At 45.7% G+C, this 27,742-nt stretch overlaps 1 protein-coding gene across 7 annotated transcripts in view; it reads left to right on the plus strand.

The window, feature by feature from the left end:
* Alkbh3 (alkB homolog 3, alpha-ketoglutarate dependent dioxygenase) overlaps nt 1–19,411 on the plus strand; it is a 32,449-nt gene extending 13,038 nt beyond the window's left edge. For 6 of the 7 annotated variants that reach the window (XM_027422413.2, XM_027422418.2, XM_027422414.2 and 3 more), the window contains 3 exons: nt 4,027–4,236; nt 18,165–18,263; nt 18,847–19,411. In XM_027422413.2, coding sequence (XP_027278214.1) covers nt 4,027–4,236; nt 18,165–18,263; nt 18,847–18,939 — 402 coding nt within the window. In that variant the 3' untranslated portion in view covers nt 18,940–19,411. Of the gene's footprint in view, nt 1–4,026; nt 4,237–16,422; nt 16,654–18,164; nt 18,264–18,846 lie in introns of all 7 variants that reach the window. The other variant, XR_004770490.1, reaches the window with a different exon arrangement.
* The last annotated feature ends 8,331 nt before the right edge of the window (nt 19,412–27,742 follow it).

Here is a 27,742-nt window from a genome sequence, read left to right on the forward strand (position 1 = left end):
TCCAAATTTCTATAGCTGAAATGGCTTCAAACTCAAAATCCTGCTGCTCTATCCTCCCATAGTGATGTTAGAGGCATGGCCACCATACCCAGCTTCAGTTGTATTGTAGGTTTTGAATCTTGTTTGTCTTTGTACAAACTGAATGATAATGGGCCCGATGTATAAAATAGATTAAAACTTTGTCAGCTGCAAGTCCTACCAACATGACCTTCTTTCTGTAGATCCAGACTCCCTCTGTGGCCCTGAGGCCACTCTGAAGACTGCTTGAAGTCTGTTCTGTGTCTTCTGTGTTCTCACACTTTCCTTTGGGTGTCTTTTAAGGATAGATGCCTTCACTGAACAGCAAGATGACGCTGAATTTTAATTTAGACATTGAGTTCTAAAGGATCTCTATTTAGAGAATTGGTTAAAGAGTCTAAATTAATCCTCCATTACCCACCCCATGTCTCCCTTTCTCTATACTGCACTACCAAAAATAACCAAGAAAAACATATACCCACTTAGAAACATAATGCAAACTTGATGTTGTCACAGTGCTGAGTCCCAAGAAAGTCAGGCAAGTGCTAATGAGCTTCTCAGTCACACTCTAGAAAAGCCATCCTTTTTACATTCTTGTTTTCTTGTTAAGTGTGCAGTCCTAGCATCTGATCTCTCTCTGTGAAGGTACATTACAGCTGGGAGATGGGCAGCAAGCATAGCTTGCCCGTGTGGTAGCTGGGATTTCACTTTAGAATTTGTTCTCTTGAATCAGGGCCAGCTTCATAACATTTTTGTTTTGCTCTGTTGACCTAAGTTCTGTTGGTTGTTACTGTCCGTTTCTTTTCTAAAGTCTCTGTTTAGAAAATGTGATGGTGATAACCACAAAGAGTCCTAGCTTTCAGTCTGGCTTTACATTGCTGGGCTGCTCCAGTGCTTATGTGGCAGGGACGGATCCAGACTTGATATTGCACTGTCCTCTCTGGGCACCCATCCTGTCACTACCAGGTGGAACACAGCTGTTCCGGAAGCTTCCTGAAGCAGCAGTTCTTGAAGCACAACCCCGTGGGTCCAGGAAGCCTCTGTAGGGACTGCACTATGTTTTCACAGCAATGCCAAAAGTGTCTATTTGTAAAGGTGTAGCATCTGCTCTTATGCTACTGAAATGCAAATGGATGAACAGGGAGCACCTCAGTACCTACAAACTGCCAGTGACCACTGTGCTCTCCCACCTAGAGCTTTCAAAATGCTATTTAGTTAGTTCCCAGGAGATGGCTCAGTGGGTAAAGGCACTGGCCCCAAGCTTGGTGACCTGAGTTCAATCCCACAAACCCACATGGTGAAAGTAGAGAACTGACTCCTGTAAATTGTCCTCTGACTTCCACATATGTGCTATGCACACGTGGGCGCATGTGCACATACACTAAAGAAATGCGATTTTAAAATAAGATAGCTAACAAGATAGCTCAGAGGTTAAGAGCACTTGTTTTTGTAAGAGGACTTGGATTCAGTTCCCCACACTCATGGCTGCTCACAACTGTCTGAAACTCCAGTTGCAAGAGCTCTGATGCCCTCTTCTGACCTCTGTGAGCCTCAGGCATACACATAGTATAAATATATACATGCAGGCAAAACACTTGAGCTCATAAAATAAAAATAAATCTAATTTTTTTCCAATTAGAAATAAAAATGCTAAGCCAGGTGTAGTGGTGAATGCTTTTTACTCTGAGATCTATCAGCCTGATCTACAAAGTGAGCTCCAGAACAGCCAGGATTAGAGAGATACCCTGTCTCAAAAAAACAAACAAAAAATTAATTTCATTAAAGGTTGGTCTTTTGAAAACCGTAACCTTAGTTTTTTTTAAATCCTGGAATTCAAGTGCATCTGAATAGTTCACTTGATGACATTGAAAGAATACATAAAGCATGTCTTCTAAAAACAGAGCATGATTGAGTTGTAAGATGTCCCCCCCCCATAGATTACTTTTATATAAAACTGACAAACAACCAGGTGGTGGTGGCACATGCCTTTCATCCCAGCACTCCCGAGGTAGAGGCAGGAGGATCTCTGTGAGTTCAAGGCCAGCCTGGTCTACAGACTACAGAGCAAGTTCCAGGACAGGCTCCAAAGCTACAGAGAGACCCTGTCTCAATAAAATAAAATAAATCAAACAACAACAACAAAAAGAAAAAACCTGGCAAACAGACCTTACTCAGATCTGAGAATCTATGACTATTTCCTCATCAACAAGTGAAATTAGTTCACTCCAGTGGAAACAGTGGACAGGGTTTGTTGTCCATGATAAAAGTTGAATTTTCAAGCAAACACCAGACTTTGGGGAAACTCGCAGCCATCACTTTGATCCTGGCTTCTTCCCATGACCTAGACGTCTCTGATGAGATTAGTGGCCATATTTACAGTAACCGTATTTACAGTTTCATTGCTGAATAATGAAATGTGTGAATATTTAGGACTGTACAACTCAGCGATTGTGTTTACCGGGTGACAAAGGGTAGATCTTACAAAAACCGTACAAGGATAAAAGGTCCATTCAGATTTTGATGTAAACCACTGGGTGTAAGTGTAAACGAACAAGAAAAGTTGGAGATAATTAGCTTCTGAATGGGTCTAACTCAAGAAGCCCACCAGGCTAAGCTTGGGATGCAGTCACAGAACCCGCTCTCCGACAGGCTGTGAACTAATTTTGGCAAAGTAAATGAAGAAGCAGGAGAGCTGGCTGCCTCCTGTGAGAACAGACATTGTATTTGCAAAGCAGGGCCACTCTCGCCACATTTTTATATTGAAATTACATTTTTCACACAAAGTTACAGAGAGTTGTTGTTGCATTTTGAATGAATTACCAATGGTGTATTTATTTATCTTGACACAGGGTCTTGCTATAGCCCAGGTTGGTTTTGAATTCATTGTTCTCCTGCCTCAGCCTCCCTGGCATTATAGCATGTACCATCACTCTCAGTTCAGCTTTAATTTTAATGTAGTAACTATCAATAGCTATAACCTAAAAGAACAAAGGTTCAAGCTGGGCATGGTGCTGCACACCTTTAATCTCAGCACTTGGGAGGAAGAGGCAGGCAGATCTCTGTGAGTTCAAGATTAGAACTCTCTGAACTACATAGCAAGTTCCAGGCCAAACAGTTCTACATAGTGAGACCCTATCTCAAGCAACAACAGTAAAATTCAACAAAGGTTTTTAAGAACATCAATCTTTTGTTCATATAAAGTTTGAAAAACACTGCCTAAAGTGTATGCCAGGCTCTTGAGACTTAGTGAGACACAGAACTCTAGTGGAGCCAGTGCATAGCCTATGACTAATGTTCTTAGCTTCCTGTGCACATGGGCACACAGTGCAGACTACATCGCTGAACTGGGTAGAGACAGCAAGCAGTGCTGGGCAGTATAATTAAGTCTATAATTTTATAGCTCTTAGGAGTTTGCTCTGGATCCCATTCTATAGAAAAGAAAAGACTGTATGTGTTTGTTGACATAGCATAGATCAGGATGTCCTCAAACTTGCCTTGGCCTCCCAAGTTCTATGATTACAGGCTTTGGGTTCTGTTTTTAGGAAGTTAGCTACTCTAAATATTAAATATTTTTCAAGAAAGCAAATCTGGTGTTGAGAATAAAAGAGAAATAGGATGAATGGAAGGCTCCCAGTTGAGAGTTCTCTTGTTCTTCACTTGAGTGTGGACTAACTGGTTATATCAGCTTCACTGCTGCACCAAGCACAGCACTAACTTTGCAGAACTACCCTGAACATACTGGCATTGGATTCTTTGGGAGGACATGCACTGCAAGAGAACAAGAGATGGTAGACAGGCTCCAGCTTTCAGATCTAGTGCTTTCCTATAGTGGAGGAGGTTAACTTTCTTTAGCATAGAGATGGAGGGAGGAGACTAAGCTACTCCTCTTGCCTTCTGTTTATTACATTGGTCCACTCGGAACTTGGCTGATTTTGCCTTTCTGTTTTTTCATGGCTGCCTACTATGTCTCGTGTGCCTAACCCTGCACTTGCTTCGAATTGCTGGCAGTGGCATCCCATACTGTGCACTCTGAAGAGCCGCATTGAGAAGAACACTGGCCACACCTTCAACTCCTTGCTGTGCAATCTTTACCGGGATGAGAAGGACAGTGTGGACTGGCACAGTGATGATGAACCCTCACTGGGGAGCTTCCCCATCATTGCGTCACTTAGTTTTGGTGCCACTCGGACTTTTGAGATGAGGAAGAAGCCCCCACCTGTAAGTATTCTCTGCCCTAAACACATGCTTTCTCTTACCTCCTGATCAGTGAAGAACATAGATCTCCTAAAAGCCACTGTTTCCAGGATTAGAGGGTAGGAGTGCATGATATTAGTAAAAATTTTCAACTGATTGCTTCCTCCATAGGAAATGTGTGTCTTCCAAAGTGCCCACTTATATGTTTGCTTATCCAACAGGAATTGTCTCTCCTGTGCCGGGTCCTGTAGGTGACACAGTCCTTATCCTATGCAAGGCATCTGCTAGTAGAACATTTAAATGATTACAACTGTGATGCATGCTATGACTGAAGAGTTACAGAAGGGTGACTCAGAGTTAGGGAAATCCCAGAAACTAAAGAAAGATGCCCCTGAAGTAGCTGTCATTTCCTGTGCTCCTGTGTGCCATGCCACTCTTCTGTGAGGGAGCATCATGCAGATCCTCGTTTCTTCTTCTGAAAGACTTCTTGAGTGAGAGGAAGCTTAAACCAGATTATCAGTCAGTAGTGTGCCTAAGTTGAGGTTGGGAAGCAGTGACTAAACTCATTTTAATTTCAGTTTTCACCCTAGCTCCAGCCCTAATGTTTTGAATCAAAAGTGAACCTTAGAACAAAGAAAACTAGAAGAAACTCCAAGAGAGGAAATTCACTAAGTCATCCTAAGTCTAGCATTCTGGTTATTCAGCTTGCATTGTTAAACCAGGCCTGGTCAGTGTGGAGGGCCAACAGGGTGTTTTGATTATGACCTAATTCAGGCCTCCTGACTTACTCAGAGGTCCTGTGTCTTCTACATCAGATACTTCCGTAAGAATGCAGTTAACAGGCCTATGTGGTGCCATTGGGTTTCCACATGTGCCGTCTTAATAGCACATTGAGTTATCTGGCTTATATGACATCAAACTCCAATTGCTGATATAATTTCCATCGGTCAAGTTTGCTTTGGTTTTGTTTCTGCCTAACCTTTGGTTGTTGGTGGTAGAGCATTCTCAATCACAGTGTAAGAACCGTGACTCTATTCTCCAGCAGCCTCCTTGGGAACTAGGGAGTAGGAGTTTAGCACCAAACTGCCTGGTACTTGCTGGTGTCTTTTATACATGGTTGTACACTTCTATACATGGGCCTGCACTTGGATCCCAGGCCACACATATGAAGAGTCTTCTTGCCTTTGTAAGACTCTTATATTAGAGATATTGGAGGAAGACTGTGTACCTGATGCAGATGCTGAGACATCAACCCTTTTCCAAGCGGGTCCTGGAGCTGCATGTGTAACTGTGAGTAAGCAAGACAGCTCCTCCAGAAGTAGAACTGTAAGCTTTGGTGTCACCCTCTTTTTTGGTTCTTCACAGTTATTTGCTCTGTAGCCAAGTATTTAAGTCTTCAGTGACTTTTTCTTTACCCATGTATATTCAGCACCACCCCCTTATGAAAAAATAACAAAACAAAATGGGGGGGGGCTATTTATAAATGGGAACTTAAGAATTCCCAAAGTATGCTTTCTGGGTAGTTAGTTTCAATGTACATGCAGTTCCCAACTGCTAAGCATTGGCAGTGTGTTGGTGCCCAGAAACAACCGACTGTCTCACCTCCCAGCACAGAAGCACTTCATTCTCTCATAGAAAGCCCTGTCTCAGGGACTAGGGCTGAAGCTCAGAGCACATGTGCAAGGCCCTGGTTCTGTCAGCACCACAAACAAACCAAGCAAAATGGTGAACAAGAACGACTTCTTGGTAATAACCTGTTATGTTGTAAGTTGGTGCCTGGTCTGCAAACACAACAAACACATACAGCATTGTTTCTGGGTGTGACTGTGTAGAACAAAACTCTGTTTAAGGAGAGAGACTGCCCACACTGGGGCTGTCTCTTCTCAGGCTTCCTGAAGTCTGTTTTCAGGAATCTAGTGAAAGCATAGGTCGTGGAGTGGTGAAAGAGGTCAAGTCCCCTCGGTGTCCTTGGACTACAACTGTGCCAGCTGAGTTAATGAAACATAATACATCTCCTAAGTGAGGAAATTTATCTGAGGTCTTGAAATAAAGTTGGCTGCGGAAATGAGTTTGGGAAGAAACATGAACTGTCAGTACCCCCAGGTTACTGCCTCTAGTAACTTTTGGCTTTTGGCCTCATTTTAACTGGGATTGAATTTGGCACAATTTTTGTACATACTCTCAATTTTGACTTTTGTTTAAGATGGAGAAACTGAATGTTATTGAGTTTTAGATTATAATCACACATTGGTGATTACAGCTTAGAAGTTCCACTCTTGAGTAAACACAGCACATGTTTAAACTTCTGAGGGCTCACTCAGACTTCATTAACAGATTCCAAAACCCTGGAGCCCCATAAATGTAACCAAACGCAGGGGCCTTTTTTGAGTTGACAGCCATTGGAAATACTTCTCAGGGCATACATCTTACTGCAAATGGGCCTTTTCCTGAAGGATTCAAGGGAATCAACTCTTCAAATCTTTGTCTACTTTTCTGTCTAAATTCAGGTACTGGCTCAGAGAATAAAACCCATGACTCATAACCCAGAGTTAAACAGGATGTCACTCTTCTTTCCGGCACTTGGAGGTCTCTCTCTGTAGTCTTAGGACCTGTCTCTGAATGTCACTACTGGTTGTAATTTTCCTGTCAGTCAACAAGACATTTGAGTTAGTTAATGGTTGTAGGAAGGACTCTTGTACACTTCCATTAGTTTTAACCTATCAGAGGAGAGCTGTCACCTGTCTGATTGGTTTCTCATCGGAAGCAGATAAAGGCCAAGAGATTTCCTGGGTTTCACACAGCTATGGAGTTTTGAGACAAGGCCTTTGAGGGCTACTTTCAAAGACTTTTGTTTGTTTTCTGAGACAGGATCTCATGTAGCAAAGCTAGCCTTGAACTTTTAAGCCTCTTGCTTTTATCTCCCCAGTGCTTAAAATGCATTCACCACCATGCCCAGCAAGAGCAAGAGAAATAGTCTTTCGTCTTGCTCCCACTCCGATGCTTTTTTTTTTTTTTTTTTTTTTTTTTTTTTTTTTCAAATTCAGACTTTTCCACCCCTGTAGCAGCTGCTTGCTTTGCAGTCTGGCGCCTAGATCAGTCTGGCTGCTGATCTTCTGGAAGCTGCCCCATGTTCTACACACTATTTCAAACAATTTTCCCTTGCTGACATGGAAGGCGATCTCCAGTCCCTACACACCCTCTGATTTGTGGATTAAACATGGAATAACAAAGTGCCCATCCTTCTTCCTTCACTGTCTTCTGCTCCAAGCCTGTGGAGTCTTGCTCTAACTTTAATTTTATAGTAAACTACTGTTTCCTCTGGTGGCAGTAAGGTACAAAGGGTACAGTAGTCTTCGTTGGTCTTGTTCTGCACCCTGTCCCTTGGTGTGGGTCAAATCAAAAACTGGCCAGTGCCAGCCTGTCCTGTCCAACGACAAGGGAAAGCACACCAAATAAAATCAACAGAACTTTTGTACCCTATCAGAGTAGGTTCCTGAAAGCTTTTCTGCACTACTTCTCCTGAGCCCAGTTGTACTATCCAAACTACATCATGTTCCTGTTTGCAAAGATTAGCCTGGTTCTTTCCCCATCTAACTCTAATTCTATACAGAAGTGCAAACTAGAAAAGGAGCTACAAAAGCCACTTGGCAGGCTGCTATTTCTCTGTCGGTTGCCGTGGAAACAGTGATGGCTGGGGGGTTATTAGATAATAGCAGGAAGTTTGTGATGCACTGGAGGGTAGGTGCCAAAAACCTTGTTTTTGTAGCAAATTACCTTGGATGAGCTCTTTTCCTGATCAGCTGAATCATGCCTTTAGAAGGGGCTTCTCTCCACCGCGAGATGATTGAGTTGAGGCAAAAGAGGTTTCTCTCTGGCCATTCCTCTCCCCAGCACCTTCTGAAAGATGTGCATCAGACCAGAGGGGGTGGCTGTAAAAGCAAGACAAATGGTAGAGTCTCTGAGAACACACTTCACTAAATGATTTGTTATACACTCCTGGGAATACCAGAGTACTAAAAAGTCAGCTTGATCATAAATATTGATTTTTTTTCCAGGACTTTAGAAAGAAGGAAAATATTGAGATCTAAAATGTTATGGCACTGAGTGGCTTAACCTTAGAAGCTGGAATGCTGGAACTGTGTGGCTTTCAAAGTTAGTGACTGAACCTCCACCATGGGCAGTGACCCCCTCTACTACAGTTTTCAGTTATCATCATCCATCCTTTTGTTTTGAGACAGAGTCTTTCTTGACTTAACCACCCTGGCCCCAGGCTCACAGTTGGCCTCCCAAGGGCTGGCATTACAGTTGACCACCATCCAGCCCCCCCCCCCCTTTTCATTGAGCCATCTGATTGCAGTATCTGCCCTGAGAGCTTACAAGAAACACTTGAAAGAAGTTCTTGATGACCTGTTCTTCTCAAACACCCTCCAGTGAAGGTCAGAAGATCAGCCTTGCTTCCTGATCCTACACTTACCCATACTCTTTTCTCATAAAGGGAAATGATCATTGGTAGTGACTTCAGGGGAATCCTTGAAATGCTTTTCCAAGACGGTTGTTGAAGTAATCAGTGGATTTGAGCTATCCTAAATGGTATGTCCATTGGTGATTTAATCAGGAGCTTAAAAAGGAAGTAAACATGAGGAGAGTATAGTGGGACTCCTGGAACAGGGGCAGCCACTGGATCATAAATAGTGAGGGTTTTTTTTTTTTTTTTTTTTAACTCCTTGGAGTGAGAAAATAAACATGCATGGTGAAGTGGTGAGTAAATAAAAAACGTTGTCCTGTAGGACTTGAATTACCTTCAGACTTGAAACTCTGAAAGACTTGGAATTGTCATTTGCTGCCTTGGGACCTTGTCTCAGTCAGAATTTGTGCCCTGATAGGTTCTGGAAATAACTAGTTCCCAAGTTTTTGTTTTGCTTGTTTATTTGTAAAGAGTCTCACTATGTGGCACAGGTTGGCCTGGAATTTTGGATCTTCCTGCTCAGCTTTCTTTATATTTGATTATAAGTATGCCACCAGTGAAGTGATTTCATTTTTTTCTTTTCATTTACATTTATATGCATGTGTACATGTGTGTCAGTAATATGTGTATGTGCTTCATACACTCTTGGGGGAAGCTCTTTCATGATAGCACTTCTTTTGGGCTACATTTCTAGGAAGTGTGTATTACTGAAAATGGCATACTCATTACTAACTTCAGATTTCAAGGAGACATCCAGGACAACTTGAATGGCTAGAGCTGTGAGTGAAAAGCTAGGCTTGCTGTTGCTTCAGTTCAGTAACTACCTGTCCACCCAGCCCCCAGGACTGTACCAACCAAAAATCTGAACAGTAAACGTTGTCAGGAAGTGCTTCCCTCTGGGTTCCATTCCCTTCTAGCATGTCTGGTTGAGGAGGGGGGACAGGGATCTGCCTGCTAGTATAGGATGCAGAAAACTACACTGCAGCCAAGAGTCCTCAGGCCTCCAGACCCTCAAGTGAGCCATTGATCAATGAATGTGCCTGGAGTGGGGTGACTTGTTGCCCCCACCTGCCCTGTCTGCTTGCTTTTCTCACCAGAATCTTCCAAACCAGAGGGGCAGGTGGCTAAAAATCTGAAGAGTTGCATGTGGCAGGAGAATTTCAAACTGTTGGTTTTGAAACCACTAAGCTCTGTGGTTTAAAGCTCTGCTTTTCCAGATCTCATTTCAGAGGCAGCTGCTTCTGTTTTTAAAGTAATGTGCTTGAGATCAATGCCCAGGGTGCTGCCACTTCATTGTGGTTGAGTCAGAGAGGACTTTGTGCGGGTCCCTTTTCACCGCTGTGCACATGAGCCCCACTGCATGTAGTGCTGTAGTAACCACCTCAAGCCAGAGGGTTGCTGCAGCTGTGACTGACCCATGAGGCACTGGGAATTCACAGGTAATGCAAACACCGCTGGGGAAAAACAGCTACAAGGAAAGGTTATTGTTGATCAAAGGGACAATATTGGCATAGCCATGTATTGGGAGGGGCAAATGGGGGACATGTGGCCTTAGCACATAGGTAGCTGCATTTACTTTTTAAAATATCATTTCAGACTGAAAAAAAGAGAAGCTTTTAGCATACTTATCAAGCAATTTTACCAGTTTTCTGATCCTTGGGTCAGAGAGCTGGGGGTGGGGTGGGGTGGGTGGGTGGGGTTGGGGTGGGGTGGGGTGGGGTGGGGAGCCTCCATTACATCTATTATGTTGAGGAAGTTCTACTTGCTCCTGTCCATGTTCCAGCATCTTGGCTCTGTTCTTGGTTGCAGAGCACAGATTCACATGGAGATGTAGCTGAGTGGTAGAGTACTTCAGGGCCCTGGGATTCATTTCCCAACACTGTTTCCCTGTGTGTGGGGGGGTGGCTATTGGGGAGAGGAGAATAAGAGCAAACATGCAAGTGCACCAACCAAGGTGATTGCCCAACAGATAAAAGCAGTTTCTATGCCAACCTGACAACTTGAGTTTGGTCTCTGGAAAAAATTCAGGATGTAGTGATACACATCTGTAATCCCAAGATTCCTACGGAGAGGCCGGAGGTGAGCTCATGTGCCAGCTAACCTGGAATGAAATGGCAGAAGCTAGAGACAGAGACAGCGAGACAGAGACTACCTCAATACGGTGGAAAGCTGAAAGCTGACCTCCGACTTCCACATACACCTGAGCAAGCGTGCACATGCACACACTCAAAAAAAATGGTACCCTCCTAGGGGGAGGGTAAAAGGAAGAAGGGAGAAAAGAAATGAGGAAGGGTTGGTTGGAATGAGCTGTCTGGGTAGTCTCCCTTACATCTTAGCTCCTCTTGAAACATCTGCCCTTTGTCACCCCTCCCCATCCTGCCCTACTCTGTTAGAAGTGGATGCTGTTATCTAAAATCAAAAACCCTGCTTTTCCTCGGCCTTCATCTCTTCATGTACTGTTGCTCACTAGTGTCCACCTTTTGCAGGTATGAAACTCCTTTTCTTTCCCTAACTGGCCTCTGAATTCCCATCTCATCTGGATTACTCATGTGCTTTCCTTGTTGCTACTTATCTCCTTTGAGTTATGTCTTGACATTCAAAGATGGATTAAATATGGATGTAAGTGCTTATCTTTGGTTCTGTTGTCTTTCTCTTATTTTTTAGAAGGTTATGAGCATCTAGATTTTAAATACCACATGGGAAGGCCTCTGTCTTGTCCCTGTGTCCTCAGTGCACAGCACTGATGTGATTCTGCAGCACTAAGCAAACAAATAGGAGCCCCTTGGATCTCATGCCTCGCCTGTGCTTTGCTGGATGACTTCTCAATCTCTTGTGCCATGTTCTACTATCACTTTGTGCACAGTGGGAATCAATAGAAGCTGGGACATGATCCGTTTCAGTGTTCAAGGGTGTAACTCTGGCCCTGTGTGGATAGCAGTGGGGCAGGCAAGAGCAAGAGACTACCTGGGGAGCAGTAGACTCAGTGGGAGAATGTTACCTTGAACCAGATGCTGCGGAAGGAATTGAAGTGAGTAGATTTGAGGTATGTTTGGAGAGCTGAAGCAGCAGAACTTACCAGGGTTTCAGATGTGGGGGCAAGAATCAGGGCTCCACGTTTCTGGCTTTCTTGCTTGGTTGATGGAGATGCTGTTAAACTCAGATGGCATAGGAAAGGGATTTCTTGATCTGTCCTTTTGTAAAGAGGTCATTTCTCTCAAGATTTATTTGTATTAAGAGTATTTGCCTGCAGATATGTGCACATAGCACTTGCATGCCAGGTGCCCTCATAGGCTGGAAGAGAGCATAGGATCCCCTGAAACTTGAGTTACAGACAGTTGTAAGCTACCGTGTGGGTGTGGGGAACCCAACCCAGGTTCTCTGCAAGATTATCAAGTGCTCTTAACCTCTGAGCCTTCTCTCTAGCCCCAGAAATCCTTTTTCTACACTCTAGGTTTGAGATGACTGGAACTTACACATGTAAAGTAGGCCATTAACTTGGCTTCAGTTGTCGGAGACATCATTCCAAATGTGAGAGTTCCACCAGGTTAAAGCACTGATAACAAATGCCAGTCATATAGAACTACATTCTAAAAGTTTTACCCTTAGTCTGTTCTGAATCTTGAGTTAATGCTGTTAACTGTCTTTGTTGTGCAAGTAGGGTAATAGCAGACATAGAGTCACCTCATTGCAGTAGATTTCTTTAGAAAATATTTGTTGAACTTAAAGTAATAATTTATTAATGAGTATTATGTAAAGCAGTGGGATTTTGTCCTATCCAAGACTGGAAAACAGAGGGAAAGGGGCACAGAGCCAAACTTGAGCTATTTCTGTCATTTGGTTTAATCTCAGAAAAGTCCATTGCTGCTGCTAGAACAATGGGCAGGATAGAATCCCTAACCAGATTGTCAGGTGTGCACATGATCCATGCCTGGCCTGTACAGGGTTCCTACTCCTCTTTGTGTGGTTGCTCTGTTCTTCTGAATTAACTCTTTGTTTATTAGGCATGCTTGACACCTCCCTGTTAAGTACTGTCTGGGCTTCCAGGGTCACTGTAGCCTGTGAGTCTCCTCTGATGCCTCCAGTGTGCAAACTAGTAGTTGCCATGTGCCCAGGGCCTCCTGTGTGCTTGGGCAATGAAAAGCAGGTAGCAGCACTCACTTTGTTGTCATTGCCCTTTCTGCTTATTTGTGTTTTCTTTTAATTAGGATCCTAGTAACAAGATGAGAGTTTTCTTAAATTGCTCTTTGGAAGCTCAGAGAGATGTAGAAGACCAAACACTCTGCTGTTAACCCAGGACACACTGGGAAGCATATTTTCTTTGAATAGCCTTTCTGCTGTGGGGGAGACAAAGACATGATACCTGAAGATAGGGTAGCATGTAACACAGTAGAAGGGGCTGAGGAAGAGCAGCAGTGACAGCTGGCTCTGGGAGATTGCAGGCTAGCAAGGGTGGCTGGTGTAGGAGCAGGACAGTTATGTTGAGGTCCTGCAGGAGCGCTGCTGAGAAGACCTTGAGCTATGAGTGGCCTTCAGTGTTTTTAAAGAGACTAAATTAACTGCCCACATTTATAACTGGAGATTTCATATAAAACCCCCACTTAGCTTCTTCCCCAAAACAGCCAGAGGATGAAACAACACTGAGCAACAGTGAGAGAGGCTGCTCCTCAACAGCATTCACCCCATATGCAGACAGACACTGGGCTCCTCAGATCCTTACTGCCCACTGTGTCAGTCCTGGCTGCATCTCTTCTGTGCTCCTTGAAAGTGGCTAGTTCCCCTCAGTAAGGCGAATGTGCCATGGCATGAGGAGGCAGTGCGGCTGGACTTGAGGACTGGAGTTCACCGTACCGTGGAAGCTGTGTGGAGAAGTGACTGTGGGCTTCGGCACCCACTGTGCTGCCCTGTTCCTGCCAGCTTTTCATTCTACTTCTCCAAGCTAATGAGAAATGGATAGCGTTTCCCTATGGGTTTGCAGTGAGGGTTAATGATGGCTGTGTGTGATGTATGTAGTGCCTAACATGCCCACCTCCACCATGGTACCAGCAAGGTTAAGCCTGTCTACAGGCCTAGCAGGAATCTTTTCATTCAGCACTTAGATATTGTTATGAGAGAAACACTGGTTCTAGTGGGTAACTCAGTCCCCATCTCCCCACCCCCAAAGGCATGGAAAACAAACAAAAACCTCCTAGAATAAAACAAAAATGCAGTGTAGGCTAAAGAATTAAATCTGAAAAATGTGAACTTTTTTTTTCTCACTAAAGGAAATGCAGTTATATATTTAACTTTCCTCAGGATGGGAAAGCCTTTCTAAGCATAAAACCCATTAAGAGGTCAAAGGAAGGCCAATGGAGTCCTGTGCAGAAACTCTTGAGCTATTCAACACCAAACAACAGTTAAAGGACAGATAGAAACAAGAACAGTACCTGCAAGACATATGCCAAGGTGAATGGCTTGCCAGCTCAATGTCTGCGGGTCACTGATAAGTTAGAAAAGTGTTAACATCCACGGCACAGTGAACGGAGACCTGGCACAGAGACTGTGGGGGAGGAACGACAACAGCAAATGTGCATGTGGGGAAATGTGGACCCAGGCTGCTTAGTTGTGTTGTCCTTTCCCTCATTTCCCCAGCACCGGCAAGGATAGTGTTCAGCCAGAAGACCAGGACTGTCATATTTCCCTCGTGGAATTACCAATTGCTGAAAGCTTTGTGAAGACGTAGTTTGGCACCATAATCAAGCACCTTCAAGGTTGTATCCTTGTCCAGGGGTTCCATCTTTAATACTCTAGCCAAGGTACATGTGTTTAGTACTGCTTCGCCTCAAGTCTACTTGCAGTCACCTTTTCTTATCCCTTTAAAAACAACAACAGCAAATCAGTAATACTGGTATATTAAAATCTCAGTCTCACAGTGTATTTGCTTTTCACTTCTCTACCCCAGCATTGGTACAGTGCCTAACACACAGGTAGTCTAATGTATCTGTGAGCTTAAAGAAAAAAGAGTATGCTTCTGCACTGCAATATTACGTGACAGTATTTTTGAACTATTATGTATTTACATTAAAAATGGAAATGATCATGTAGATGGGATACTGTGTGTGAACCCTGGAAGAGGGCTTTCTATTAGCACTTTCCTCAGTCATTAGCATCTGTCCACTGATGTGCCCTAGTCATGAGGGCTTCTTTTTTCTAACGAACAGCAACCCACAGCCCTTCCCCCGATTCTGAGTGGTAAAGTTGACACTGGAAAGCTAGAACTGCATCCCTTATATGAGTTATGATGGATATAGAAAGAAAATATGAAGGTTTTGAAGTAATGGTGGTTGAAACTTCTAACACCCTTTAGGACAATAAAGAGGAGGGTTACCTGAAAAATCCAAATTCTATAATGTGCATTTTAGCTTTGTAATGAGAAGGAAATTGCCTTGTTTCCTGTCTGTGATGGTCAGTAATGACATAAACTCACCCAAGGTGTCCCCCTCAGTATCATCTTCCTAAGGAAACTAAATAGGGTAATAACTTGCTGGGATGGGGACAGGAGTGTGCAGAGCCCCTGCATTCCTTAGGAAAGGGAACCTGAGCATCCAGATGGGCTGCTATACTTGGAGAGTGAGGGTTCTCTTCAGCATGGATAGAAAAATAAGCCACTTGTGGCTTTCCCTTCTATTTATAAGGTTTCAATGTGTGAAAAACTCCAGAACATCTGTAGTTATCACTCACTCCTCATAGGTTGACTGTTAGCCTAGAAGTTTCTTTTAGCTGATAGCAGGGATAGACATTTTTATCTTAATCTGTGTGTGTGTGTGTGTGTGTGTGAGAGAGAGAGAGAGAGAGAGAGAGAGAGAGAGAGAGAGAGAGAGAGAGAGAGAGAGTTGCCTTGCCTGGGTACAACAGAGGGTCAGAGAGGTGATGTAGCCATTGGTAGCCATGAATGAGCTTCTCTGACAGTGTGGCCCCTGCTCCCCAAATCACCCAGCTTTTGCACATAGCAGGAGTTTCCCCCCTGGCCTTCCGTCTGTTTCCTCTGAGCTGCTGCTCTTCCTTGAGAGATGGGTCCATTAATGAGTTCTGTCTTGTTGGGAGGCTCCCTTGATGTCCTAAGTTAGGATTCTCTATGGCTCTATTAGAAAGAAATTATTTAATTGAGGTGGCTGGCTTAAGGTTTCTAGAGGTTCAATCCATTCATTATCATCATGATAGGGAGCGTGGAGATGTGCTGCTGGAGCTGAGAGTCCTAAATCTTGCAGGCAACAGGAAGCTGAAGTGGACTGACAGTCGCACTGAGGGAAGCTTGAGCAAAAGAGACATCAAAGCCCGCCCCTAAGGACCACATGAATGCTCATCCTCAAGCATCTGCCTTTTGGTGTGGCTAGTGGCTATGCTGAATATTATGTGTTCAGAATATGCCTGAAATTTTCTTTCACTTGAAAAATTCAGATTTTAAAGAGTAACAATTGGAGAGTGCATCTGTTGAGCTTGTTTCCGTCAATGCCAATGCTAGTAGCCTCTTGCATGTGGAATCCTCTTTGGACTCTCAGGTGCATTCCTGCTTCATGGTTCCAGATGGAATTACAGTGCTCACCCGCTCCCCATTGCTTTCAGCACCCCCCTCATTGCTTTCAGCACCTCTTATCTCCCACAGTCTTGTGGATGTTCTGAAAGGTCTCAGAATTGCCCTTGTGTGGTAGTGAAGTCTTTCCTCTGAGTGTCATTTCACACTCTCATCATAGTCTTTATACAATTTACAGGTTCAAACCATGTTGCCCTCACTGATTCTGTAGTGAGCAGGAGAGATCCTTCTGCCTCCGGCCAAGTTTTATCTTGATCTGACCAGCCTTTCATTCTGTGTTAAGCCTTGATAGCCCTCTGATGTCACAAAGGACGGACCCTCTCTTTTGCTGTCTTTCCTTAGCAAGGCATTCATCTCCTCTGTCTGGCATACTCTTTCCAAGCACCAGCTTTTGCCTTCTGAAGTGCAGGTGAGTGTGGAGGTGGGCATGGGCCTCCATAGGCAGGATCCCTTCCCAGTGTGCTCTCTGGTCGGCTGAGCAGTCAGAGGTCAGTGTTTGCTGCTTACTTATTCCTGGAAGAGGAAAGGTGACAGAAGACACAAAACAAAACCAGCCAACCAATCAAAAATTGTTTCAAACATTGCTTGTGTCTTCTGTCTGTAAAAATTCTGGCTGTCCTTGACAAAGTCACTGCCAAGGGTTGGGCCCTGGAACGTAGACTGTTTATACAAGTTCAGTATTGTTTTGATTTTAGATTTTCCTGGGGAAATCATTGTAAACAGTTAAGTTCTCAGAAAGACCCCTGCAGTAATAAACATAAACAGACTCGCACTACAGTAAATCCTGCAGTAACCCAAATGTAACCGTTGCATGGGAAGGGAGGCAGTTGGACAGATGGGCCCATTGGCTCTGCCCACAGTGGAAGTGAAGAAACCAGAAAGTTCAGGTCTGTCCCATTCTCACTCAGGGAGCTCTTGGTGGCTGAGCCAGGAAGCCAAGAAGATGTTCATTGCACCAGCAGCTTGAATAGGAGCAAACCACCTGTTGACCTCTTTGCAGATGTGTGTTTGTGACAGTGTCAGGAACCAAGCTGAGCTATCCAGTGTGCTCTCAGTGTTCAAAGCACAAACATCAAGCAGCGAGGATTCATTGACAGCACTGATCTAGTCAAGCCAGAGCTCCTTTGAGGAATTCCTGCTATTGAGAGAATTAGTTTGGAAGGAGACAGAAATACATCTCCCAAACACCTTAGCCAAGAGGAGAGCTAAGGGGTTAGTTCTAAAACAGTGGCTCTTCACCTGTGGGTCTCAAACCCTCTGGGGGTGTCAGATGATCCTTTCATGGGGGGGGGTCACCTAAGACCATCAGAAAACACAGATATTTATATCACTATTCCTAATAGTAGCAAAATTACAATTATGAATAGCAACAAAAATAATTTTATGGTTTGGGGTCACCATAACATGAGGAACTGTACTAAAGGGTCACAGTGTTAGGAAGAGTTGAGAAACTTTGTTCTAAAGTAATTAGCAATTAGTAAATTAGCATATTATTGCCAGGTGAAGCATGCCTTGGTCAAAGGCCATTTTCCTCCCATTATGTTGGGTCATAGCACTGTATAGCAAGGGTAGGTGAGTCATGTCCTCCCTGCTAGGTCAGGGTGGGCTTTTCTGAGGAACAGTAACCACACTAACTCTTCACAGATCTTCCTATTGCTGGTCCCCAAGTCATTTACACACATCATCTGAGGCACAGATCGGCCCTGTGTAGCAGATACTACTACTTTTACCTTTATCCCCATGTTACAAATAAGTATATTAATAGAGAGGTGAAATAACTGGCCTAAGGCCAAGGAGGCTGTCAAGGGACAGAGCATTCTGCAAGCTCCCACAGCCTGGCTGAGGAGTGACTGCCTCCAGGTTCTCTTGCTTCTTGACCATATAAACAAAAACTTCAGCGGGATGGCTGCTGTCTTCTAGGAAGAGAATGGAGACTATACATACGTGGAAAGAGTGAAGATACCACTGGATCACGGGACCTTGCTAATCATGGAAGGAGCTACACAAGCGGACTGGCAGGTGAGGACTTGAAAGTACCTCCAATTCACTCTCTGGAGGCAGCTTCTTCCCTGGCTAAGGAGTAGTCATTTCAAAGTACACCAAAGGAGGGAAGCAAGTGCTTATGCTGAGCAAATAGCAGTAAAATGATGTCATAGGACAGGATTCAGTCAAAATAGACCTCTCAGCAGAGATTTCTGGTTGAAGTTTTTGTAGTGATGGATGTGTCCACATCCGTGCTGCTATTGCAGCCACCAGCCACTGCACTAATTTACTTGTAAAAATCACAGACTGTCGCCTTGGGCCTCACAGCACTGCAACTATTCTAGGTCAATATAGGTGTGGTCACATTAGATACAGGCATTTAGAGTAGAAGCAACAGGTGCCTTGCTGCCAGAGCACTGCCACAGGCTGCTGGGATTGGGGAATTTTGTTTCAGAGGAGGAGACCTCTTCCCACAGGCCTGTAGAACACTGAATGTTGCTCATTTAAAGGGGGATAAAATGGGATTATTTCCATATCTTCATAAATAAGTTGTAAATCACGTTGAGCTAAAAAACTGCATGTATATTTATGCTGGACAACTATTAATATTTTCATTTAGCACCGAGTGCCCAAGGAATACCACTCCAGAGAACCAAGAGTAAACCTAACCTTTCGGACCATTTATCCAGACCCCAGAGGAGCATCCTGGTGATGGGACGTGTCTGCAAAGTTTGTCACTGAGGTGGGGGCTGTGCACCTAGCAGCCCCTCTCCCACACTCCTGGAAGCACTTTTAGAGGCTGCTCCATGCACTCTCCTGATGTGGCTGTTTGGAAATTGTGGAGTCTGCCTCCCAGGTCCTTGTCCTTCTGAATGAGAGCCACCAGCGCTTCGTGTTGCAAACATGTTTACTAAGGGCACAGTTACTTTGAGACAGATCTCTAAATCAAGGGTTATCATTAGGCAAACTAAACACTGCTGTGACTGCTCACAGATGATTTGGTCCATCAGCTCTTTTCCTCCTGCCCTCCCCCCCTGTAATTTGAAGAAATACAAATGGCCTTGTGCCTCTGGGGAAGATCTGAACATGTTTGTTCCTTATGACGTTAGCAAAATGGAGATATAAATACATGTCAGTGACTCTGGAGCCTTCCACAGGCAGACAGCTGCTGAAACCCAAACAGAGGTGGCTTCTCTGGGCTTTGTTGAAGTCTTCCTTGACTCCTTAACATCTTGGCTTATGTGTTATTGTAATGGAAAGCTATGTGTTCAGGGACACTGTTTATTCAGCTGAATCTCCCAGCTGTCAGTCTTCCTGGGGCACACTTGGGTTACAGGCCTCTGAATAAAGAGAAGGCAGCATGCTCCTGCCTAAACCCCAGGCAGTCCTACCTGGAAAGACAATGCAGTCTCCTGGAAACAGGGAATAACTGGATGTCAGGGAACCAGGCTGATTTTGGTTGAAGAACAGCAAATGTCCTATTAGTAACAGCTGTTCCAATAGATTAGCTTCCCCTAGAGAATTCCTTGAGTCATTTAAACCCAAGCCAGATAGAATCTGAGCAGCCCTGCAGGGAATAGCCTGGATGACCTCATGGTTCTTCTACCTTAGATTTCAGAAGCCTGTGACTAAGGCTCTTCTGACTCAGCGTTCCCTTTTACTGACTGACCAAGTTCAGGGGTTAGCCTGTGATGTCACCAAGGTTTCCAAAACAGAATAGGGTAGCTGCCCCATGTTGCATCATAAAAACACATGACTCCTTGACCTAGGCTTCGGAGCTACGTACCCAATTAACTCAAGCCCCGAGGAAGATATTGTCGGTGGATGAAAGTAGGACACAGGGTTAGAGTTTCTCTCATCCTGGGAGGAAAATTTACTGTCTTGGTTTTTATTCTGTTTCCACCTCATGGATGATCCCGTGACATGGAAAGGGGCCAGAGGCCTGCAGGCTTACTCAGGGCTCAGATGGAACTGGCCTGGCCAGACTGTGCTCCCCATAAGCTCCCTAGTTCCTGTATCAGAGTCTGGTTCTTTAAAATGTGTATAGATCCTTTTGTAAGAAATTCTAAAGGCTGTGTTAGAATTTGAGCATTGTACTAAGCCTTCCTAGGTGGCAGTATGAATCACCATGAGCCTAAGCCCTCTATTTCCTAGCCATTCTCCAGTGAAAGCTAAGAGAGCCTGGTACACTCGGCTTAGATTAGGAATTTGATCACTGAGGCTGGAAATTCCCCCTCCCTTCATTATAAAAAGACTGACTGTTGGCTCCAGGTCTTCCAGCCACCCGGCAGCTCCACACTCTGTACTCAACACCATCCTGCCCAACCACACAGGCTGGGTCTCCACCTGGGTTTCATAGGCAAAGAGTCACAGCTGCTTTTTCTTGTCCTTACTGTAGACTCCCATGTGCAACCAGTGCCAGCTGTTTCCCCAACTAGGCCCCTGTGCCTTCTGAAGTGTCAAGCTGGTTCTTGGTATAGACCAAAACTAGAGAGTTTTGGTATAGATAGGAATGATGATGTTCAGTCATCACACCAGCCTTTTGCAGACCCTGCCCTGACAGAACTGAGGCAAAGCTGACACAAAGCACACAAAACACAGAGCCAGTCAATATGTAGCTGAGCATGAGAAACAGGTTTTGTTTTAGTTGCCCTCTGTGAGCTTTGGTTGCCTGCAGACCCTGTCCTATGAATTTCTATTGTCACTCATCTTCCCCATAATAATTTTGCTGTGGAGACAGGAAGCTGAGTCTGAGTCCCTAAGAAGTATTTTAGTGGGACTTTAGTGGCAGAGACAAATTTCAAAGGCTATTTCCAAAGCTAGTGTCCTGTCCCCTTTCTCATCCATGCTGAACTGACGTGGAATCCTCTGAGGCCCTTGCTCCAGCAGAGCTGGCCATACCCAGCTGAAGACCGCCTGTGTGTCCCCTTATTTCTTGTGCATCAGGGCAGATGCCTGCATCCCATTTCTCCTCAGCCAACATGAACATCTTGTCAGAAGCTGTGGCCCACTGAGCTTGCAGTGTCATTAAACTGGGGAAACTCATTTTGGCTGGGGCTGGGTGCAGTGAATTTAGAAACAGTCCCTAGCAAGTAGTTCCTAACCATAGCCAAGCAGATATGCCTCAGAACTTTCACAGATGGGAGAATTTTTCCCTACTGTTTCTTCTGTCATCTCTTGAATACAGAAGGAGGGAATCCTGATGATGTCCAAACTAAGTGTGAGGCATCATAACAGCATCACTTCTCCAGAGAGCAGGTGCGCTGGGCTTTACCCCAGAAATGGAACTCGCCTCCAGGCACATGAGAGAACAATGTGACACTCAGTGCGGAAATGGGCTTCTGCTGTGGTCCAGATCCACTAGCCCAGCTGATGACCTCAAACACATTTGGGTCACAGTTCATACATGAATGTCCTCTAGACTCCTTTCTCTACCTCCACTGCCTTGACTCTGCTCTGGTGCATGACAGGTCTGTCTGGATCCCATCAGTAAAGAGCCCAGGCTGCTGAACCATGTCTAGCACCCCTGAAAGAGTTAAGTAGGCCTGCAGTGAGCAGAATGCTCCCCTCTGAGGGTTCCAGGGGAAAGCCTGACAGATGATGGGTTCCTGCTCTGTTGGGAATATTTCTTCCTTGAGTTCTGGCAGCTTTTTCTTGGCTGCAGAGTATCTAAGACCCACTTTGCCTTTTCTGGTCATAAACACTTGGAGTGTTGAATATGAAGTCTTGACTTCTTTATTTTTTAACGGTTCCTTTGAAAAAACCCAGTTGTTTCCATAGTGATGCATTCTGTTTGTTTAAATCCTTATGTGTGATTCCACCTACAAGCTCCCACCAAAGGACTAGTTCACAACTGCCCTTTCCCCTGGGTTCCCATTTTTCTCTTCTGAAATACACACACACACACACACACACACACACACACACACACACACACACACACACACACACACACACACACACACACACACACACGCCTGCTGATTTGAGCCACTAGCAACCATTCTTAGGAGCTGGTAGGCAAATGACTCCGATGTTTATTAGGGCAGAACGCTAATGGTGCCGCCCCCAGCTGGGTCAGTTACAAAAGCACTTCCCTGCCTGCGATCAGAACCTAGTTTTGGACTATGCTGGCTTTGTATAATTTGGGAGTTGGGCAGTTTGAGAGAACCCAACTAGGAAGCAGGTGAGGCAGGCAGCACTTGTAGCCAGTACAACAGAAACCAGACTTTTCCAATCAGCCCTCTTTGAGCTGGCAGAATGTATGTGTGTGGCATCATTATAAGGATGACTTTTGTGCTGTCACCTCCCCCTCAGGGGAATGATGATGTCACTCAGCCTAGGGACAGTTCCTTCTCATGTGTCCTGTAGGAGTATGAATTTGTCGCTGTTCAAGCAGGACATTGGTCCTCAGTCTGACCCATTGGTTTGGCTCTGTACACAAATCCTGCAGTCTGAAAGGGGAAGGGAGCCCAGAGATTGAGTATGCTGCCGGCACATTCCATCAGACTTGAGTAAAAGCAATCCCATGAGTTGTTCATTTGTTGTACCCAGGGAAAGTGACACAGAGGAAGTAGCATATCTGTGCAATGGCAGAAGCAGGTGACAGCCGAGCTCCTGGGGCCACTGGTCCTTGCCATCGGCATGCTGAGAACACTCTGAGCGCAGGCAGGAGGAAGCGGTGGGCCACGCGAGTGCTGGAGGACCGCGTGACCGGGGATGCAATTAGCCTCCCACCGCAGGAAGGCCGTGGGCGTGCGGTGACGAGTTCGCCGCCTGCCAGGGTCCCCAACCCGAGCACGCAATGCCTCGCCCTTCCGAGAGACTGCAGGGGGAGGAGCTCCACCTTTCCCGGGCTCCATCCGGAGCCAGCCTTACCATCAGCTCCACACGGGAAGAAAAGCCTCTGCGGGAGCCATTCTGAGAAGAAGGTTGTATCCTCCCTGCATGAGGAGCAACTGTGGGATGGTTTGCGGATAGTATCCTCGGGCTCCCCAAATTCGACCCAGGGATATTCCCACCGCAGGATCATCACAGAAGCCAGGGATGCCCCTCTTGGCCCTCAGGTCCCCCCCCCCCCCCCAGAACCTTAGCCTTCGGCCTCCCTCACTGTCAGGGGGGGGAGGGAAGGAGAAACTCGAAGCCACCGAGGCTGCTGGGAAGTTAAGCCAGAGCCAGAGCTATGAGCTCTTGAATATGCATTCCCCTCGTGGCGCCAGTCTTGCCAGTGTAGGTTAGAGATTACTGTCCCACTGAATAGAAGACAGGCATAAAGCCCACCATCTCCAGTCACCCAGGGAATGGGGCAGCACGGGATGTGGCAGGTTTCATCTGCCACTCCCAGTTACCTAGTGAACGAACACGGAGCAGCCCCCATGGGGCACTGAGCCTAGGAGGCAGCCCTGCAAGAACTGGTGCTGATGGTGTGCACACGGCACCAACCACGTTCACCTTGCAGGGTAACAAGCCTCTCTGCCACAGTGCTGCCTGCAAGGGCAGAATTAGGGAGCAACTTGATGTTCATTCAAACCCCAACCCTACTCCAGCTCCCACCTCTTGATAGAACGAACTGAGGAGTTCTTTTGGGGAGTGAGGTAGAGAGAGAATAGACCCGAGTCACATTTGGGCTTGTGTCCCAGCGCAACCCTTCCAGAGTTACCTGGGAGCAGCTAGCTAACCAACCTCCATGCTTCAGTCTCTTCAGCTGTGATGTGGACACATCAGCAGCCTCCTCTTCCGGGTCTTGAAAGGGTCTTGACATCAGACATGTTACGTGCCTAATCTTAGCATGTTTAGTCATACAATTCTCTGAAGTACATTTCACATGCCCTGCTAACCCAAGCCTTGACCCTTGCATTGGGTGGGCGGTCCTTTTCTGACTGAAACATGCCCTCCGACCCTGCCCATTCCCTGGTGTACCCTGACTCTGCATGTGCTGCTGTTGGAGTCATCATGGTTGGGGGGTGGGGGGTTTCCAGAGCATGGCCAGAATGAAAATTGTGGGGCTAATCATATTAAGATCTGACTGCACTTAAACCCCCCTCAGACAGCCAAGCTCAGGTGTCAAAGTAGCCTATAGCTGATGCTCAGGTGGCCCTGGGCCCCTCTACCACATGCTCCCCAGGTAATTGATCTAATGCACACCTGTGGCTGGAGCCCTGGAGCCCAGGATCCCACTGCCTTCTCCCCTTAAGGTCACTCTTTGACATCTGCCAGCCCCACAAACAGGTCACCCACTGACTAAGCTACAGAGTAAATGTACTCCAACCCCCACATTGTTTTCCTTGCTGGCTGGCCTTTTCTATACCCTATACTGAATGCCTTGGCCTGGCAGATGCAACAAAACTGCCAGGCTAGAGCTCTGTTCATGATTGGGCTTTTATGTCCAGAGACTGTGTCAGATGCGGTGGTAGACAGATAAAAGGTAGACACAATCTCTCACTACAAATGGAAGCAAACTAAGGTAGCTTGTATTTTCTTTGGGAGAATTAGTTTTTTCCCCATCCTTGCCTCAAAAGGGGTGTGTGTTCTTTTGAAGAAGTTAAAAAAGATAAAAGAAAATCTCTTAGTAACATCATAAGCTGGAGAAGGCAAGCCTAAATTTCAGTATTTTTTTTCTGAACATCTGTGTACTTTACAGTGAATTTAGCCTTGTTCCTTGGTTGTTAGATGTTAGTCTTGTTTCCAGCATTGTTGAGTGGCTTCTTGGTGTGGGGGATGGTAGTGTGTGGGTTATGTGGTTCTCATACAGTAGTAATGTATGGAATATATAGATCCTGGGAGATCCTGGTGCTGCCTCTACATTGGGCACTTCTGATTTGGAAACTGTGAGGAGGGACATTGGGAACCAGGATGGTGGCAGAGCTAACAGCCCAAATATTGGCCGCATTGAGACTTTAATTCAAACACAACAATAGCAGGGAGGGTAGGTACACCTGGCACCTGTGAAGTGCTTTACATGTGTTAATGCCTCACTTACACAGGTAAGGTGCTAGTGTCTGTGTGTGTCCATGTGGATCACATGCTTTACACGTTAACCCTTGACTTACTCACCCTCACAGCACCCATAGCGTGCTATTACGCATGTGTGTGTATGTTCCTGTAGGCACATGCGTATACACATGCATGCGAAGGCTGGAGGTCAACCTCTGGTTTCATTCCTCATGAGTCCTTGATTTTTTTTTTTTTTTAACAAGGTCTGTTGGTCTGAAGCTTGCTGATTAGACTAGGCTGGCTGCCCTTTGCATAATGAACCCCCATGCCTCTGTCTCCCCAGCACTGAGCCATCTCCCCAGAACCTAAGGTGCTATTTTTATCACCACTTTACAACTGAAGAAATCTAGCACAGTTATCATCTAGCCCTACTATCACGGCTGCGCAGCCTCCCTGCAACCAAACCTCTGAGCACATCTGCAACTGCTTCTTAGAATGAATTCTCAACAATTTAAACACACAGAAGGCTGCGTTTCTCTAAGGTCCTGAATATATAATGCAAGTAGTCTCCAGAAAGGTTTCCCCACATGCTTGTCCTCTCCCACACAATTTGAGCATGTCTGAGGAAGTTAATTCCAAATGTGTGCCAGGCCCCACACTCGGTATTCTCAAAAACCTGCTTAAGTGTAGCCTTGCACCTAGCCTTGGGGACTCAGTCCATCACAGCCAGAGTTAGGATGGTCATTGTTCTATTTTGTGTCATTTTTTTTTTTTTTTTTTTTTTGCGAAACCAACACACATTGTTGAAGAACCATGGAAGTGGGGCAAATGTGAAGCCGTTCCGAGGAGCGCTGCAGCAGTTGGCAGAACAGGCAGCATAATGTGGGGTGGTGGCCAGGGAGAGCTTCCTGGTGGAGGAGGCACTTGGAGAATGGGGAGGTAGAGTCCACAAAGTATAGTAGCTCAGAGCTCAGGAGCAGGGAAGAGCCCTAAGTAGCTTGTGTCTAGAAGACCCATGTGTGAGGAGTGTTAAGCTGGGTGAGATGATGAGAGAATGATATGGACCTGGAGAAGACAGAGAGCTGACTTGGGTAGGTGCTTGTTGATGGGGAGCCTCTGAGGACTTGGGGGGGCATTTTAGAAATGTATTCTTACCAGGATTGATGGGATTTGACCCTAAGAGCCCCCACAGGCTATCTGCCAAATCCTTGGGTGGGAGGTACCTTAAGGCCTGCTTCTAGAAGGTACTCCTTCCAGGCTGCTCTTCCTCAGAGGACTTCTGGGAGCTGAGTGGTTTGTACTCTCTGTGGTAGCAAGTATAGAGGCGAGGCAGACAGAGATGGCAGGTTCCCGGTATCCCACAGAGTGCCTCTCCCAAACTCTACTAGCAGGTAGAATTCCAATAAAGTCAGGTCCAGAGAGGGGTGGATGGTGCTTTTCAAATCATCTTCCCTCCTGGAGATGAGGGGTCCTTCTTCATTACAGTGTAAGGTAGGAGTCAGGCCCCCCACAAAACTGTCCTCTGTAATCTCTCAGCCTGGGAGGAAAGGCTGCCAGCAACTGGCAGGCAGAGCAGCTCTGTGGTGACGAGGTTACTATCCAGCAGCCAGGGATCTAGTAGTCTCAGCCCTTCCGCTTAGGACTTCGTGGCCTCTCTACCTGAGAGCCAGGCTTGTTGCAAGAATCAAGAGAAACAATGACTGTCCAGTCTAGTGCCAGCAGCTCTTGCTTCTATGAACCAGTGAGTGCTATTGAGGAAAGGATGCCACGCCCCCATAACTATACCTGGGGCATGTGGGCAGAGTCTGTGGGGCTCTGGGGAGGGCTCATCTTCATAGAACAGCTGCTGCATATGCAAGTCTAGGACAGGTTTCGGGGAGCAAGGACCCAGTCTGTTGAAAAGAGATTGGGGTGGCCACAGGATGGGGGAAGGTACATCATGAACATCAATAGAGGGAAAGTGATGAGAGGACTAAACCCGAGTGTTCCCACAAGGAGGAGGGAAAACAGTGGCAGAGATTGGGAAGGAACAGTCCTGATAGGAAGATGCTGGAGAACATTCTGTCACAGCAGCCAGAGCTCTCTCCTACCTTGTCCTTAATCCAGCCAAAGACTGGATTTGTCCCCATTTAGGCAGGGGACAGCACAGTGCTGTAGTTAACAGGGCAGATAGTGTTTACAGAACAGACAATGAGAAATCAGTCCTGTGACCCAGGCCTGCAGAAACTAGCTGTGTGATCTCCTGTCTCTGGCTCCTGAGCATAGCTTTTTCTTATCTTGGGCCTCAGTTTCCCCAGATGGAGTAGCTGCAGGTACACTACCCCAAGAGCCTACTCTCCCACCTGAGTTTGTTGTCTGATGTCCCCAGGGCTGTCTACCAGGTGGCTACCTGCCAGTGTTGGCTGTGAGTAAGCTCTGTGCCCTTTCCTGTTGCACGGAAAAGCAGGAGTGGGCATGGAGGTTGTCTGTATACCCCTCTCCTCCAGTCTTAAATCTCCACAAACTGCACCATGAACACTCATTCTTGCTATGAGAAAATTACTGCCAGTTGATTGACAGTTGAGATTCTAGAGCTTCCCCTA

Source organism: Cricetulus griseus, chromosome 6 (assembly GCF_003668045.3).
Source record: "Cricetulus griseus strain 17A/GY chromosome 6, alternate assembly CriGri-PICRH-1.0, whole genome shotgun sequence".
Taxonomy (NCBI): Eukaryota; Metazoa; Chordata; class Mammalia; order Rodentia; family Cricetidae; genus Cricetulus; species Cricetulus griseus.